This window comes from Vombatus ursinus, unplaced genomic scaffold (genome assembly GCF_900497805.2).
Source record: "Vombatus ursinus unplaced genomic scaffold, bare-nosed wombat genome assembly UNPS02006874.1, whole genome shotgun sequence".
Lineage (NCBI taxonomy): Eukaryota > Metazoa > Chordata > Mammalia > Diprotodontia > Vombatidae > Vombatus > Vombatus ursinus.
This window is the reverse complement of record NW_020946652.1, coordinates 10,671,331-10,689,606: the sequence shown is the minus strand read 5'-3', so window position 1 is coordinate 10,689,606 and position 18,276 is coordinate 10,671,331. Positions and strand designations below refer to the sequence as shown.

At 52.6% G+C, this 18,276-nt stretch overlaps 1 protein-coding gene across 3 annotated transcripts in view; it reads right to left on the bottom strand.

The window, feature by feature from the left end:
- The window catches only part of DYNC1I1 (dynein cytoplasmic 1 intermediate chain 1), a 187,890-nt gene that overhangs the window by 47,122 nt on the left and 122,492 nt on the right, over positions 1-18,276 (bottom strand). For all 3 annotated transcript variants that reach the window (XM_027848896.1, XM_027848895.1, XM_027848897.1), the window contains one exon: positions 1,793-1,939. In XM_027848896.1, coding sequence (XP_027704697.1) covers positions 1,793-1,939 — 147 coding nt within the window. The remainder of the gene's footprint in view (positions 1-1,792; positions 1,940-18,276) is intronic.

Here is an 18,276-nt window from a genome sequence, read left to right as displayed (position 1 = left end):
AGTTAACACGGGGCTGCTGCGCAGTGCTACCTCCTGAGTCCAGCATCACAGAGAGGAGGAGACTTCAGGAGACAGCCAGTCCAAGCCATTCTCCAAGGGAATCCCCTCTAACCATCCGTGACTCACTCTAACCATCGAGAGATGATTCGTCCCACTTCTGCCTGGAGACTGCCCGGGAGGGGGGAGGGGGGGAGGCTTTCCAGGGGCCAGATTCTAGGGCTCCTGAGCCTCCGGGGATCTCTGCCTGGTCCTAGATGGTGGATGTTTGTGATTCACAGAAACACTGGACACTCCTGGAGGGGGACTCCTAAACAGGCCCACGCAGGATGTGTGGGCATGGCAGGAAGAGCCTCTCAGACTTGCAGCCTGGAGATGCCCCAACCGCCTCTCACCCAAACCCTGCCAGGCTGAAGGATGCCTGTTAAAACACCCTGGAAAAGTGGTCTGGTCTGAGGGAGCCTGGAAGGGAGGAGAGGAGATCAGCCTGAGCATCGGAGACGGGCATTTACTGCGGGTGCAACCTCGGCTCCCTGGCCTCCGCTTCCTCTTCTATGCAATGGGGGCATGGGCTGCATACTAGCTCTCGGACAGAGTCACTCATCCTCTCCTTGATGACCTGCCTTCACAGGGAGCTCAGCACCCCTTGAGGCAGTCCCTAGCACATCTCAACAGCTCTCATTGTAAGAAAGTGTTTCCTGACGAGCCTAAGCTGACCCAAGGGAGTCCCTCTTCCACAGGGCAAGCCTTCAGATACCTGACGACAGCTGGGGGAGCCCCCTGAGTCCCCTCCCTGGGCCACGTGGCCAAGAAGGCCTGTTTCTTCCCCAGCCCCCACAAGGGGTCATCCAGATTTGTCTGGACGCCTATGTAGCTTCCCTGTCTGAGGCCCGTGTATCCAGGAAAGCCAGGGCACAATGGAATGAAATGGGGGAGACCAATTTCCAATTGCCTGAGCCTCCTTTCCCTGCCAGGGATCGAAGGCCCCTGTCAGGTATCATTACTTTTGACTTGGGATTTGTCATTCCTCATTGCCCATCACCCTGATGTGGGCCAACTCCCCTGTTCCCTGATTTGATGCAATTAGGCCCCCTGGAAGCAGCTGCGCTCCCAGGACGGCCCAGGAAGAGTCTGAGCCCCACAGATGAAACAAATCGGGCCGCCCCGTGCAGGAAATTGGAAACAATGGTACGGCTGTATTCTGGGGCATAATTTGGGCATTACGGAGAGAGAGCATCATTTATCCTGAATGTCAAGAGAGCAGGGATGGAGAGAGACATGCCCCCCTAATTGCCACACACACCTGTCATTCTCCCCAGTAAATGCTTGAGTGCCTGTCCAATTAGCAACAGCCTGAGACTGTTCAACTAAATTACGGGAAATAGTTTGGAGATGTTGACTTCTAACCCCGGGGATTATGTTGTCACCGCAGACTGTGGGTCGAACCTTTGCCTCACATTCCAGCAGGAGTGAACCCAGGCTTCCCCTGGAGGCCGCCGAACCATGCCAGCGCAGGGCAGGAGCCCCCTCTGGCCTCACGGGGAGGTGTTTTGGTGGTCTCCTTCCCAAGGGTCTCCAGGAGGACACAACTCATCCCACACCCACTGATTCCAGGTTCCTCTGGCCCCTGGGCTCATACTTCTTCTGTGCACCTTCACTGATGTCCATGGGGTCATATTGGCCCCACCTTAGGTCTGCCCTGGCCTGTGGACATGGGCCCTATTTCTGCCCATTAGGTCCCTCTGATTTGCTTGATGCTTTCTAAACAGTGCCCAGCCAAGCATGCCTCACCCACCGTGTGCGCAGCTGCAGACAAGGGCGTTCGCTGCACTGGCGTCCCCCGGTGACTGCGGTTATCCCAGAGGACAATCTGGCCTGAGTAGGTGCCGCCCACCACCAGGTTGGGATGGAAGCGCGCCAGACAGACGGACATCACTGAGGACTGTGGAGAACAGAGCAGAGAGGATGCGGTACACGCAAGAAGATAATATTGCTAATTAATAATAACGGTAATCGTGATTATTACTATAACAACTAGCATTATAGGATGTCCTAAGGTTTGCAAAATGCCCTCAAAAGATGAGCTCATTTGGTCCTCAAGACAACCCCGGGAGCTCTGCAGGCCACTCCCTCCTTGCTTTGATAAATGAGCCAATATTTTCAAGGAGCTTTGCAAACCATGTAGCCCTGTGTGCTTGAGGTATCATGATTATTATTGCCCCAATTTTACAGATGAGGAAACTGAAGGGGAGACACCCAGGGTCACCCGGCTAGATTCCTAGCTCAGGTCTTCCTTGCCGGTGCCCAAAGAGATGCTTGGGGCATCGCGCCAAGTCCCAGGGCACCTGGGAGCCTAAGCCTGATCTTTTTTTATTTTTTAAAATTAATATATTTTGATTTATCAACAACCACTTCCATATGCTTTTGAGTTTAAAATTTTTCTCCCTCCCCAAGATGGCACACAATCTGATATAGACTATACATATACATTCCTCTTAAACATATTTTCACATTAGTCATGTTGTAAGGAAGAATTAGAACCAATAGAAGGAACCACAAGAAAGAGGAAACAAAACTCAACAGAAGAAAAAAAAGCAAATAGTCTACTTCAATCTGCATTCAAGCTCAATAGTTCTTCCTCAGGATGTGGACAGCATTTTCCATCATGAGGCCTTTGGAGACGTCTTAGACCATTGCATTGCTGAGAAGGGCTATGTCTATCAACGTTAGTCATCGCACAACTTGGCTGTTACCGTGTACAACATTCTCCTGGTTCTGCTCACTTCACTCAGCATCAGACCATACAAGTCTTTCCAGGTTTTTCTGAAGTCTGTCATTTCTTATAGCACAATAGTATTCCATCACATTCATATACCACAACTTGTTCAGCCATTCCCCAATTGATGGGCATTTTCTCAATTTCCAATTCTTGGCCACCACAAAAAGAGATGCTGTAAATATTTTTGTACATGTGGGTCCTTTTCCCATTTTTATGATCTCTTTGGGATACAGCCCTAGAAGTGCTATTGCTGGGTCAAAGGGTATGCACATTTTTATAGCCCTGTGGGCATAGTTCCAAATTGCTCTCCAAAATGGTTGGCTCCAAGGGGCAGCTAGGTGGCACGGTGGATAGAGCACCGGCCCTGGAGTCAGGAGGACCTGAGTTCAAATCTGGCCTCAGACCAAACACTTGACACTTACTAGCTGTGTGACTCTGGGCAAGTCACTTAACCCCCAATTGCCTAAAAAAACCCCAAAAAAACCAAAACCAAACAAACAAAATGGTTGGATCCCTGAGCCCGGTCTTTCTGAAAAAATGGGGCTTCTCACAAAACCAGAGACTTCCCATCAGAGTCAGAGGGGACCACCATGGCCTTCTCCTCTTTAACCTTTACTGAGCACCCACTATGTGCATGAAACGGACTGGATTGGGAGCTGGGACTATAGAAACAAGGACTTGCTTGCCCCTGCCCTCAGGAAGTCTCCACTCGCCTGGGAAACTAGACACGGAGTCAAAGGACCTCATTTAGGTGCCTGTCACCACCACAGCTGACCTGTCACGATGAGGGAGCCCAGCCTCCTCTTCTTTGTGGGTGCACAGAAGGCAATCAGCTTCAGCCCCTGCTAGGTGAAACAAGAGAGGGAGGCTTCCCCCAACCTGCCTGAGCACTGCCTTCACCACCCAGCAGACCAGCCTCTGCTGGAGCCCTCCAGGCAGGAGGGAAGCCCCTTCCACTCTGGGATAGCTCCCCCTGCGCTCCAGCCTTATCGGCTCCTCTCCCTGACCCCACCTTGCTTCTGGTTCTTCCCCTTGGGGTCCAAAAGGACTAATCTGACCCCTCCCCCTCACATGATGCAGTCCCTTCATACACTTGAGCCCAGCTAGCTTCTGTCCCAGTCCTCTCCAGTCTTCAACTGATCCTTCTGCAGAATGGACCCCAGGCTGCCCTTCCCCAGCTCATCCAACTTTGGGGAAACTGAATCTGCCTGTGTGGTATCTGAGCCTCGGCCACGTGCATCCACACCCACTTCTGCCAGCCCAGAGCTAACCCACCAAGCAGGCTCCCCACCTTCCCCATCTATTTCAGGAAGAGTCAGCTGGGTTCTTTTTCCCAACCAATGAGGAGGTTCATCCCACAGAGCTGGGAGGGGTGGAGGCCAGACTGCCAGGGTCTTTCCTCACTCTCTGCACACTCTTCATGCAATCCAAGCCAGCCCCTAACTGCCTTCAAGTGGCTGGTAAAGCTGGTTCTAATTTTTCAGAGTTACTCCAGGCCAGCTAAGGGAAGGCGTATCCTGGAACCACAGAGGGAGGCCACTGGGCTTGGAAGCCAGCCCTTATGCCCACATCTAGCCCTGGTGCTGGGGCCATGGCTGGTGTGGATGGCAGGCTCTCCATGGGGCTGGTTAGGGCTAGGCAGGGAGCCATGGGGTCCAGCCCTGGAGCCAGGTCCCCTGGGGAGAGATCGTCCCCCTGAGCAAAGCCAGCAGCGCCTGATGGTGGCGGGGCAGGGGCTTGTGCTTCCAGCCAGCACAGACATTTCAGCCGGGGCTTTGGAAAGAGGCCATTGTCAGCAACTCGCTCCCAGCCATAGGTGAAGACACCACTGAGGGGACAGCCACGCTGGGCATCTCCCTGTCCCCTTCCAGGGGAGGAGAAGCAAGAAGCTGATTTTTTTCTGCTAATACGTCTCTTGACCCTCTCTCCTATCCCAGAACACAGACTGGCTAGTAACTTCTCTGGGTGTTTCGGTAGAATTATCATTAGAGTTTGCACAGAACATTCTGCTGTGATCTGAAAATGAGGGAGTGCTGTGCAAAAGAGCACGCAGGGAGGGAGGGACAGCTGCCTTTAGGCCCTGGAACAATGGGATGGTGGCCCATGAGCCTGTGGGTGCAGTGGAGGCAGAGTTCCCTGGCTACACTTTCCCACATTTCTTTAAATCACTTACATGCAGGCTGTGCACCCAGAGCCTCCTGTACACCCCAAGCCTGGAGCTCAAGGGGCAGAGTTCAAATTCTTATGGTCAGACCTCCCCCAAGCTCCTCCCAGAGGGAGCTGGCAAATGTCCTCAATGCCCCTGCCCTCACGAAGTCCTGGAGAGCCAACCAATCAATTAAAAGTACGTATCGTAGGAGAGTAGGAGACGTAGCAGGAAAACACTTCCTTTGTTCTAGGCACTGTGCTAGGTGCTAGAGATAGAAAGAAAAGTAAAACAGCCCCTGTCCTCAGGAAACTTGTGTGATACAAGGGAAGGAGACACACACGGACATAACCTCTTAGAGAACAAAAACAAAGTGTGTTCCTTGTGGTGTGGGAGGGGCGGGGTGAGGTCCTTGATCTAGGTCTGGAGGGAAGAGAAGGCCTCTGTGAGGTGGAGCTAAGGAGGGTACACTACAAGCATGGGGAATGGCCAGGGCAAGGTAGGGAGGGCTGCATTGTGCATGAGACCCAGAGAAAACCTGAGAGACAGGTAGAGTCATATCTAACGAGGCCACACAGAGAGCAGTGAAAGCCAGGCCAAGAGGCTTACAGGTCATCCTAGAGGCAACAGCAAGTCACAAAGTTTATTAAGTAGGGCAGTGACATGGTCAGATCTCACTGGAATGAGACCTCCTCAGTACCACCTCACACCTGCAGATTGGCTAATATGATGGAAAAGGAAAATGATAAATGTTGGAGGGATGTGGGAAAACTGGGATACTGATGCATTGTTGGTGGAGTTGTGAACTGATTCATCCACTCTGGAGAGCAATTTGGAACTATGCCCAAAGGGTTATAAAACCATGCATACCCTCTGACTCAGCAATAGCACTTCTAGGTCTGTGTCCTAAAGAGATCACCAAAAAGGGAAAAGGATCCATATGCACAAAATATGCATAGTAGGTTATTATGTGGTGGAAAAGAATTTGAAATTGAGGGGATGCCCATCAGTTGGGGAATGGCTGAACAAGTTGTGCTATATGAATGTAATGGAATACTGTTCTGCTTTAAGAAATGATGAGCAGAATGGCCTCAGAAACGTGGAAAGACTTGTTTGGACTGATGCTGAGTGAGGTGAGCAGAACCAGGAGAACACTGTATACAGTAACAGCAACACTGTACATTGATCAGCTGTGAATGACTTAGCTCTTCTTAGCAATGCAAAGATCCAAGACAATTCCAAAGGACTTAGGATGAAAAATGCTCTTCATTTCCAGAGAAAGAGTGATGGGGTCTGAATGCAGACTGAAGCATACTATTTTCTTAAATAATATTTTATTTTCCCCCAATTACATGCAAAAACAATTTTTAACATTTTTTTTTCAAAAAAAGTTTTTAGTTCCAAATTCTATCCCTTCTCTTCTTCCCCGTTCTCTCCAATGGCAAGCAATCTGATACAGGTTATACACATGCAATTGTGTAAAATATTTCCATATTTGTGCAAGAAGATGTGAACAAAAAAAAGAAAAGAATGGGAAAAATAATAGAAGCATACTATTTTTACTTTATTTTTCTTGGTTTTTTTTTTTTGGTCGGTGTTTTCTTTCACAACACAGCTAATATGGAGATATGTTTTGCATGACGACACACATACAATCTATGCCTAATTACTTGCTGCTTCAAGAAGGGGGAGGGCAAGGAAGGAAAGAATTTGGAACTCAAAAAAAAAACTAGTGTTAAAATGGTTTTTACATGGAATTAGAAAAAAAAAGATTTAAAAATTTTTAAAAAGAAGGTAAGCTCCTTGAGGAAAGGTATTTGTATCTTCCAGGGCCCCATACAGGAGGCACTTAATAAGTGCTTGTAGACTGTTCTGTCCTTAAGGAAAATCGATTTGGAAACTGTGTGGAGGATTGTTTAGAGTGGGGGTAAACTCAGGATACAGGGCAAATAAAAGACACCATGTGCCAGGCACTGGGCTAAATGCAGGAGACCCAGAGAGGCAAAAGACAGTCCCTGCCCTCAAGGAGCTCACAATCTAATGGGGAGACATATGTACAAACAAGCTATCCTCAGGATAAACAAGAAAGAGCAGAGGGAAGGCACCAGAATTAAGAGAGGTTGGGGAAGGCTTCTGTAGAACGCAGGATTGTAGCTGGGGCTTGAAGGAAGCCAGGGAGCTCAGTGGTTGGAGCAGAGGAGGGAGAGTGTTCCAGGTAGGGAGACGGCCAGAGAGAATGCCCAGAGCCCAGAGATGAAACAGCCCCAAAACAGTGTTGGGAGGATCAAAGGGGATGTGTTGGGGAGCGAGGTAGAAGGAGACTGGGAAGGGAAGAGGGGAGGCATTCAGTGAGGACAGGGAGGCCAGGAAAGCCTTCAAATGCCAAACAGAATTTTATACTTGACTCTGGAGGCCATAGGGAGCCACTGCGGTTGGTTGAGTGGGGGGTGGGAGGTGGAGGTGACATGATCAGACCTGCATTTTAGAGGAATCACTTCCATGGCTGAACTAAGCATGGACTGGAGTGGGGGGAGACTTGAGGCAGGCAGCCTTCCCCCGAGAAGATATTGCAACAGCCCAGCTGTGAGGTGATAAGGGTCTTCACCAGGGTAGGGGCAGGGGCAGAGGAGAGAAGGGGGCACATTGGAGAGATGCTGCAGAGGTGAAACTGACAGGCCTTGGTACCATATTGGATCTGGGAGGGGGGTGAGAGAGAGTGAAAAATCCTCAGATAGGAGCCTGGAGGACTGGTTATGGTGGCATCCTTAACAGTACTAGGGATGTTCAGAAGAGAGGAGAGTTTGGGGGGAAAGATAACGAGTTCTGCTTTGGACCTGTTGAGTTTCAGACGTCTATGGAACATTGAGTTCCCGATGTCCAACAGGCAGTTGAACATGTGAGACTGGAGGTCAGCAGGGAGACTGGGGCAGGCCAGGCAGAGGTGAGAACCGTCAGCACGGATGGTCACTGAATCTGTGAGAGCTGATGAGCTCACCAGGTGAGGTAAGGAGTCCAGAGGGAGAGGAGCAGAGGACCCAGGACAGATTCTGAGGGACACCTGGGGTCGGAGGGCATGTTCTGGAGAAGGATCCAGCAGATGAGATGGAGAAGGAGCGGTCAGAGAAAGAGGGAGGAGGAGAATCGAGAGAGAGAGAAAGAGAGAGAGAGAGAGAAAGAAAGAGAGAGAGAGAGAGAGAGAGAGAGAGAGAGAGAGAGAGAGAGAGAGAGAGAGGGAGAGAGAGAGAGAGAGAGAGAGAGAGAGAGAGGGAGCACAGGGTGGCCTAAAAACCTAGACAGAAGAAGGGATTCAGGAGGGGAGAGTGGTCAGCCGTGTCAGAGGCTGCAGAGAATCAAGGAGAATGAGGGTTGAGAAAAGGTCACCGGATTTGGCCCCTAAAAGATCACTGGTTACTTTGGAGAGGGCAGTTTGGGGGCAGTCATTAGTATTATTATTGTTACTATAGAGATCATTTTATTTCTTTTGGTAAATATTTAGTACATTTGGTAAAAACAATTTTATTTTGGTAAACTCCTAGACTGTATTAATAATAACAACAAGCATCTACCTGGAACTTTGAGGGTTTCTCATGGTCTCTTACATGGTCCTCACAACAACCCCGTGATACAGGTGGGACAGAGTACATATTATAGGGCGCTGGGCCCAAAGTCAGGAACCTGAGCTCAAATTCAGCCTCACTCCCTAGTCGTGTGACATTGGGCAAGGTGCCCAACCCTCTGCCTTAGTTTCCTCCTCTGTAGAATGGAGGTGACAACAGCACCCCACAGGGTCACGAGAACCAAATGAGATAACGCTGGTGAAGTTCTTTGGAAATCTTAAAACACTAAATAAATGGTAATTATTATTATTACTATTATTATCCCAATTTACAAATGCAGAAACTAGGCCCAGAGGAGATGGAGTGCCCTGCCTTGGGTCACATAGGCAATAATTAGCTGAGGAGAGCCTTGTGTTCCTGGCGCCAAGTCCAGGGCTCTATCCATTATACCCCCAAATGGAGTGGATAGAGGATTATCCTTGAGTCCTGAAAGGCTCCCAATAAAACGTCGCCCTGGGGAAGCCCAGCCCCGCTCCATTTAGCTGCCGGTCCTTTGGGATGCTATTATTAATAACAGCTAATAAGTGTTCAGGGAGGACCAGCACCTCTTGGAGGAGGGCTGCCCATCCACCTTTGGGGTCCACCTGCCCCCCAGTTCTCACCTGGGCCTCCGAGAAGCTGAGGCATGGGCAGTGGCCACACCCCGGTAAAACCATCTCAGCGGATGGGCTAAACCAGGCTGAGAGTGACCAACAGGTGTCAAGTCCACCCCAGACATGTGAAGATGTCCCCCAGCGGATTGGGTGGATGAGAATAGATTATTCCAAGGGCCATGAAGGCGGCTGAAGCAGGCGCCGTGGAGCGCCCAGACCTTGGTCAGACATCAAACATTTCAAGGTCGCCCGCTGCATCCTGGGCCATCGCCAGTCCTCCTGACTCTGCCCCACCACTGCACTCGGATGGCTCCGGAAGGGAGTGAGGCTGACGACTCAGTGCAGCTCTGCCTCACTTCAACCCGATTCATGCACAAGTCAAGACATCACTTCATGATGTCTCCAGAAACAAAGGACAAACTACAACTATTTGCCAGGCACTGGGCTAAGCACCTTACAAAACTGATCCTCACAACAACCCTGGGAGGTAGGTACTGTTATTATCCCATATTACAGATGAGGAGACTGAGGCAAACAGCTGGTAAGTGACTCGCCCAGGGTCACACAGCTAGACAGTGCCTGAGGCCAGATATGAGCCAGAAGCTGAAGTGAGAGGACAGGCAACGGTGGCATCTATGGCGGGTGGCCTTTCCAGGAGTTTAGCCCCAAAGGGCAGAAGAGGCACAGGACGCTAGTTAGCAGGGCTGAAGGAGCAAGGGAGGGTTCTTTCAGGCTGGGAGAAGCACAGGCATACTTGTAGGCAGTAGGGAGTGAGCCAGCACAGAAGGCCAGACAGAGAGGGCATCTGCCGGAAGAGGCCGGGTGGAGGCGGATCCTGTGAGCAGGTAGAGGGCTGGGCTTGGTCAGAAGTAAGGCCACCTCATCACGGGAGACGGGGGGGGGGGGGGGGGGGGGGGGGGGACAGGAGGCACCTGGGTGATGCAAGGTGAGGACGGGGGAGAAGAGGGGGCTCATAAGAATGGCTTATTCTCTTGGGTAAAGTAGGAGACAGGGTTTTCAGCTGAGAGAGTGGGGGAGGGAGCTGCCACGGAGGAGGTAAGATTGGCTGGAGGTGAGGGCCCAGCTGAGGTTGCATAGCCTACTTTTGGGGTGGACCCGGTCAGGATGGTTGGGTGATTTTTTCCAGCTTCCTTCAGTAGGATTGAAGGTGACGGATGGTGGAAGTGACCCAAAGCTGAGGCTTGGCTGGGCACAATCAGTGATATGATAAAGGGTGGGGGGGTCAAGAGAGGAGGACAGTGCAGAGGTGAATTAGTTCACCAAAGGGTGAAGATGGGCAGAAGAGGAGAGGGTGGCTGGTGCAGGGAAGAAGGCCTGGGAGAGAAGTGAGGGCTCAAGGGGTTGGAGGTCGTGGTGTAGACGGAGAGTAGGGTTATGTAAAGGAGGGCTGAGGGAGAGGTGGAAAGCTGAAATTTATGGCCAAATAAGGGGTGCATTTGTAGGTGATGGAAAGACCAAAGGTTTGACCATCTTTGTGGTGGTCCATCCTGTCATTCCTTCGAATGACACCAGTGCAGAATCTTATGGAAACAATCATAGCTGACATTTGTATAGGCTGTGCTTTCCCTCCACATACCACCTGATCTGATCTTTGCAACAGCTCTGTGAGGTGGGTAGCTGCTATGATTATGCCCATTTACAGATGAGGAAACTGAGGCAAGATGAAGTGACTTGCCCAGGGTCACACAGCCAGCAAGTTCCTGTCTTCTTGACTTCAAGTCTGGTGCCTTCTCCACACACAACACCATGTCCCAAAGGGTAAAATATCACTCGAACGCACAGCCCAGCTTCCTGAAATAACTGGTGATGGATTTTCCAGAAAAGACTCGCTGGGCGTGGCTAGACCTTCTGGTTTCATTCAGGGAAACATCCAGGGGCTTGAAGGGCTCGTGTGAGGCTGTGACCCAGCAGGAACCCAAGGCCAAATTCAACTTTTCTTTTGGATGGGGATGAGAAAAGAATGAAAGAGACCATGGCTCTCCTCCTACTTTAAAAGCGACCCCCAACAACCTCCTTGCACCCAACAGCCAAATCCCACTTAATTAAAAAAAGGGAAGTGTGTGCTCGCTGGCGATGGCGTGTGTTGACATCTCTGCCTTTGATTTACAAGGGGATGGACCGGGGGTGGGGGGCGCCGCACTCGGCTTTTTTCAAGAGAAAAGACCCAAGTTAGCAGGAAAGAGTGTAGGCTGCATTAACTCGGCTGCTTGTTAAAACATGAAGGATTAAGGGCCAAAGGGGAGGGAGGGATTGGAGACGTCTCCAGCTCCGAGTCTTCCAGAATGTTTGTCTGGGCTTGGGGGGAACGTCTCAGGTAGCCACATGAAAGGCTGCCCGAGGGGCTCAGCCACACGCCTGCTGCTCGGCTCCAACCAGCAAACCGACCGCCCGACTTGAAACGCCACCGCAAATGGAATCTGCTTTTATTGGAAAAGGACTAAGTCATTCCTTGCAAAGGGGCAAAGCCCGCTTCCTTCCCCCTTCGGGCTTCTCCTCGGAGACCCCGGCATCTTTGCCGGGGGAGGGCGGGGGGGGGGGGGCAGACCGTTTACCTGCCCAGTTACACACTGTTGCTTTCATTCCATCGCGACTGGCCCACAGCTCTCCCCAGTGCACACCGCTCCATGTCCTGCCCGGGCATCTCGGCACCCTGGCTTTTCTGTCCTTCCTCACGTCTGCCCCTTATAGTCCTGGTTTCCTTCAACCTTAGGTCCAAGTTCAACCTTCTCCTGACCCCCTTCGCCCAGGGATGTGACCCTGACTGAGTCCCTGGACTTCTCTGGGCCCCTGGAAGATTTCTAAGATTCTAAATGGTAGCCACGTTGCCAATCTCTGTTGAGAGGAGTTTCCTCACCTGGAGTTCCCTGGGTCAATGAAATCCCAGGTCCACTAACACCCTCCCCCTCTTCCCCACCTCCCCCAAACTGGGAAAGAAGATGAGTTCCCTTCTGGACACGCCTCCCATGCCAGATAAAGTGGGTCTCTGAGGCAGGTTTGGGATCTGTTTACTGCAATCATCAATTTCCTGCTTCTGTTCAGGCGGTCTGCAGTCCACACTGATGACGACGGTGTCGCTCCTATTTTTGTCTCCCATGATCTTCACCCAAACAGTCTCTACCCTGGCTGGGAAGGCTGCCATTGACCCCTCCTGCTACTTTTGCATCAAGCCCATCCCTCCAGAGGCATGGGCCGGGCATGGCGCTCATCCCACCAAAGCCTAGGGTGCCCAGGAAGCCAGAGTGGCCCTCCTGGCTTGGGCCCTTCGCTTGTGGATGGGTGGACAGACATCAGAGGCCAGGAGTTGAGATCAGGTGCCTTCCCTGTTATGTCTTCTTAGGCTGTGCAATTCTCTCTCCATGCCACTTAGCTGGATGTCATCTCCACCTGGATGTCCCAGACAGATCTCAAACTCCACGTGTATGAGGCAGAAGCCACAATCTTAGCCCTAACTCTAATGCTCTTGGTGTGGTGCCTGGCACACAGTAAGCCTTACATGTGTTAGCTGTTGTTATTAGGAGCAGCTAGGGGGTGCCATAGTGCACAGAGCGCAGCGCAGCTTCTGGAGGCAGGAAGACTCAACTCTCCCTGAGTTCAAATCCAACCTGTGGGACTGTGGGCAAGTCACTTCACCCTGTTTGCTTCAGTTTCTTCATCTGTAAAATGATCTGGAGAAGGAAATGGCAAACCACTCTAGTATTTTTACCAAGAAAACCCCAAACGGAGTCACAGAGTCAGACACGACTGAACAACAACAAAGTCGTTGTTACTGTTGCTATTTTTCTTCGGAAGCCCACATCTCCTAGCTTTGCCATCACACAGGCTTTCAATCTGCTGAGGCTCTTGACCGACACTGAGACCCTCCTCCCCTCTGGGCTCCTTGCCTCAAATCCCTCCCCTCTTCCCTGCATTTTCTGTGTGGCTCCTATGGCCAGACGGTTCTGTTTCCCACTGAAGACCCTTCCTGACCTGGCACCAGGTGGTCCACCTTGCTAAACTCATGACACACTATCTTCTGACTCCTTGGCCCAGCTGAACGGGGCTTGGGTTTCCTCCTGCATCTCCTGCCTCCACACCTTTGAGCAAACTGTTCCTTGGGGGGGGCAGGGCAGGGGCCAGGCTGATCTTGCCTCCCCTACGGTCCCTTTCACAGTGAATAGCAGGTACTCTATAAATGCCTCACTTTGTCTTTGTGCCCCAAGCTCCCCATACAGTGCCTGGCAAACAGCAGGTACTCTATAAATGCCTCACTTTGTCTTTGTGCCTCAAGCCCCCCACACAGTGCCTGGCAAACAACAGGTATTCATTAAATGCCTCACTTTGTTTTTGTGCCCCAAGCATCCAAACAGTAGGTACTTAATAAATGCTTCACTTTGTGCCCCAAGCCCCACACACAGTGCCTGGCAAACAGCAGGTACTCAAAAAATGCCTCCCTTTGTCTTTGTGCCTCAAGCATCCAAACAGTAGGTACTTAATAAATACTTCACTTTGTGCCCCAAGCCCCCCCACACAGTGCCTGACAAACAGCAAGTACTCAATGAATGCTTCACTTTGTCTTTGTGCCCCAAGCCCCCCCACAGTACCTGGCAAACAGCAGGTACTCAATAAATGCCTCACTTTGTCTTTGTGCCCCAAGCATCCAAACAGTAGGTACTTAATAAATGCTTTTCAATGGACTGAGGTGGATGAAGTCAGAGGGGAGGTGTTTGAAGGGCGATCAGCACAGACATCGAAGACCCCAAAGAGAAAGGCAAAGGTTTAGGGCAAGATCCCGGACTCCCACAGAGACCTTTGCCTCCAGTACGGGGACAGATAAGGAGGAAGGGTCTGGCAGGAGCTGCCAGGGGCTGCCAGGGGCTGGCAGTGGGGCCTGAAAGAGACCCAGGAGAGACCAGATGCTCCTGTCCTGGGTCAGCCATGCGCCCCACTTGCCAGGCCAGCAAAGCTAGGGAAAGCCCCACCCTCGAACTGGGCAAATGGGGGTGGCCCGGGGGGGAGGGCTCAGCAAACCCAACCAGGAGAACCAAGAGAGGGTCTGCTTCTCCCGGTTTTCCATAAAGAGAACGTCAGAGAGGAGCCGGCTGGCCCTACCTTTGTTAATGTTGGAGGTCAGTCAGTCAATCAGCAAACATTTATTAAGCATCCAGTCATCGGCAGCAGGCACTGTCCTGAGAAGCCCATCGCCCAGAGCCCTACAAACAGGTGCCACTCTTCCAGAGCTATCTGCCTTTGCAGTGACTGGCTTCCTTCAGGCTGATGCTAAAGGGTTAAGCCTGGTGCCAGAGCGGCTCCTGAGTGTGCTAATGAACTCCATCCTGCCCTGGTGGGACCACCCTCCCCTGGAAAAAGGGGTAACCTGATCCACCCCATCCCACCCGCCTGCGTAACTCCGCTGTCCCTGGCCTTTCTCCAAGACCACAGAATCCATGCGTGATAAACGCGAGTCAATGACCAGAGGCAGTGATTTACCAAGCGCCTCCAGCAGCAGAATTTTCTGGCTCCGAGTGAAACCCGCCTATCTCCCAAGCCCCTCACCACCTCCTTCCCCCCACATGACAAGCTTTGCTTTGGAGCCCGGTGGTAGGCTCCCAGCCTGGCAGCTCCAACCCTTGGGCCCCACTGCTCAGTGCCTAGAGGGGAGGGGTCGCCCTGAAAGAGACCACATGCAGGGCCTCTACGACTTAGAGGGGGAAGCTGTTGACCCCACCGTCGTCCAAAAGACTGCCCAGTCTGATCAACGTGGCAGCTCTCAGCTGTGTTCTTAGCGGTTAGGAGGTCTCTGTAACCAAGCCACATCCTGCCCGAGGGCCTACATCCGAGGGCAAATACCAGGGTGCTCCACAGCATCCCCTTCTTCGGAATTACTAGGGAGGGGGCACAGAGTCAGGCAATGGGAGCCAGGCACTCAGACAGGCAGCCAGTTCTGGCATCCCAGGGTCCTCGGCACTTGGAGCCATGGGCCTTCTGAGACACGATGAAGGCCCGGGAGAGGAAGCCTTGGGGGGGGGGGGGTTAGTTCGCCCTAGCAAGAAATGGCATGAACGTGGACAGTGCACCTGGTGGGCAGGGCTGAACACATGCCAAGAGGAAGAACCGAGAGAGTCTGTTTCTCTCCTCTCTCTCTTACAGAGACCAGAAGAGAAGAGCCAGGCCCTCTTCCTTGGACACTGGGCTGGGAGGCCTGCAGTGGCTGCACTGGAGATAAGTGAGGGACCCCGGGAGCTGGGATAGGGCTCTGGGCTCAGCTGCTTTGTCCCTGGTCAGCCAGCTGGCCCAGCAGAGAAGGGGGCCTTGGGCCCTGAGCACTGGGGGGCATCCCTTCTCCTGGCCCCGGGCTCTGAGCTCTCTCCTGTCTCTCCTTTCACTTGGCCACCTGCTCTGGCCCACCTCCTCCCCAACGAACCCACCGTGTGCAGACGCCTCTGGTCCTACCTACCCCTGTGACTGTAGAGCAAGAGCTGATGGGGGCAGGGATGGGCTTCTCCTGCCTTAGATCCCTGGTCCCCGATCATGAGGCCTTGCATGTCTTAAAAATGCTTATTAAAGGTTTGTGGCACTGAGTCCAGCCCCAGCCCCACCCCACCACCTGTATGGCGCTTAGGTGTGCCACCTCCCCTTCCACCCAAGCCTTGCCAACGCCCAGCTCCCATGGGGAGGACTGCACGGAGAAAAGCTGGTGCCCAGGCAAGCCCCCGAATGTGCCGCGGCAGGTAGTGTAGGAGGTTGGGGGCACCCCGGGTGAAGAACCTGCGCCTGCCTTGGGACATGAGCCCTATGGGCAGAATGCCAAGCTCCTTCTATTTTAACTAACTTCTTGGTCAATAGGGGCTAAATTAAGTCGTTATACCCAATAAATGGGGCAACTGGGGGGGGCAGAGCACACAGAGTGCCAGCCTGGAGTCAACAAGACCTGAGCTCAGCTGCGGCCTTAGACGCTCACTAACTGTGTGACTCTGGGCAAGTCACTTCATCCTGTGTGCCTCAGTTTCCCAAAACATTCCAGTATCTTTGCCAAGAACAACCCACACGGGGTCACCAAGCGTCAGACACAACTGAAATCCCCAAACAACATATACCTGATAAAAGGGAATCCATTCCCCTGCTAAGCCCCCTTTCCTTGGACAGGCTGGCAGGATGACCATTTCCAGCCAGCTTTCCAAGCTGGGCTGTCCCAGTCCCCACACACCAGCTTACCCCCATCTCATTCTCTCAATCACCATTTCAGAGACAGGCCAATGAGTGAGGAGAGAGAACGCAGTCACAATTGATGGGCCCACCAGGAAAAGCAGGACCAGGGTCCCATCTTGGGAGCCTTGTAGCTCCAACTGCCCAAGGCACAGGGTGTGGGGTGGGGGCAGCCAATCCTTCTGCTCTCTCCTGGAGACACACCTTCACTGGCTTTCATGACTGGGTCAGCCGCTGACCTCCCTCAGTTTTTCAGACAAGGAAACTGAGGATGGGGCAGGGGCAGGGAGGGCCTTGCCCGAGTTGGCGTGAGTTAAATCCAAGGTCTCTGTCTCCCAATGCGCCCTCTCCCCTGTCTCTGACGCTGCCTCCCATCTGGAACTTTTTTCTTCCCAGGTAGAATTACAGGATGGTTTTGGCTGGCAGCCCGAGAGGAGCGGAGTCATCAGGACGGACTTGTAAAGCTGTCTCCCCATTCTTCCCAAGTGGCTGACATGTCCTCGTGAGTCTGTGTCATTTGGGCAAACTCCCATCACTTCCCTGTCAAAATAATTACAGCCACCCCTGCTTACCTGTGTCTTAATTGTAGCATCAGCTGAAGGCTGACAGCTCACCCACTAATGGATCATTTATAGACGGTGCCAGGGAGGAATTAAGCATAATTGGAAATTAATCGGATGCCACACTTGGGACTGTCAATAGAAAGGGCCAGGTAGGGTGGCCAGCCTGCAACGGATGCCAATGCCCTGAGAATCCACCTCCCAAGGCCTCCACTCCTGGAAGGAGCAGTGGGAGGCTACAGCTGCCCTGGCAGCTGTTCCCCAGTCTCCAAGAAGCTGAGGCCCTCAGAGGCGCACGGTCTGACCCGTGCTTCCCCGAGCCCTCTACCCCACGCCCCAGACGGGCTCCTGCAACCGGTGCCTGACCCTCCAAAGAGGGCAGCTCACCCCCTGCCGGGCCTGTGCTGCTGGGAAGCACATCTCCTGACCTTCAGCCTCTGCAGCTTCCCTCCGAGGCTCCTGGTTCTGCCCTCCAGAGGCCATTAGGCCGAGGGTCATCCCTCCCCTTCGGGCAGCTGAAGGCAGCCCTCATGGCTCCCCCAAATTTCTCCTGGAGAAACATGCCCAATTCCTCCAACTGATCCACACGTGACTCTGACCCTAGGCTCTTCTTCATCTTGGCAGTCTCCCTTGGACCTTCCTCAGGGTCCCTCTGAATGCCCAAACACAATACCGTTGGGTGCCAGTTCGATTTGCATTTCTTTTGTTAGGGATTTGGAGCAGTCTTTCCATGACAACTCACAATGCTTTTCAGAATGGTTTGTGGCCCTCCTTAGATGACTCAGCCTTTGGGGAATGGCTTCTCCTGTTGAATGTAGGTTATAATGACAGGCCCCTTTCTTCACGGGCAGGGGGGCTGAGCCCCCTTTCGTCACTGTCCCTGCTCTTCCCTTATTACACGAGGGGCTCCCTGCCCAAGCACCCGATCCTCTTCCCAAGGAAGTTTGGCACGGCACTGGATTCTCTCGTGCGCGCGCGCACACACACACACAATGCTCACACGCACGCACATCTCCACTTTGTGACAAGCTCTCCTCCCACACTTCTGTGTTCAGCATCGATTCATCAGCTTTGGAACGCTGGGGAGAATCGGGCGCCTCACTGGCGTGGGCAGAGACCTGCCTTCAAGGCGTCCAGCCCTGCCCTGGACACCACCACACTGTGATTCGGGCCAGTTTTTTCTTGTGCTTTACAGGCTGCGGAGGAAGGGTTCCGACGCCGGTCCAGAGCGCTGGTTCTTGACTGGGAGCTCCCCTCCGAATCTGTGTCGGGTCCTTAACTCTCCTCGGCAATGGTCTCATCCACTCCCATCGGTTTAACTGTCATCCCTGTGCAGCGGTTCCCAGATCTATCCATCCACCCCGTCTCTCCCCTCAGCTGC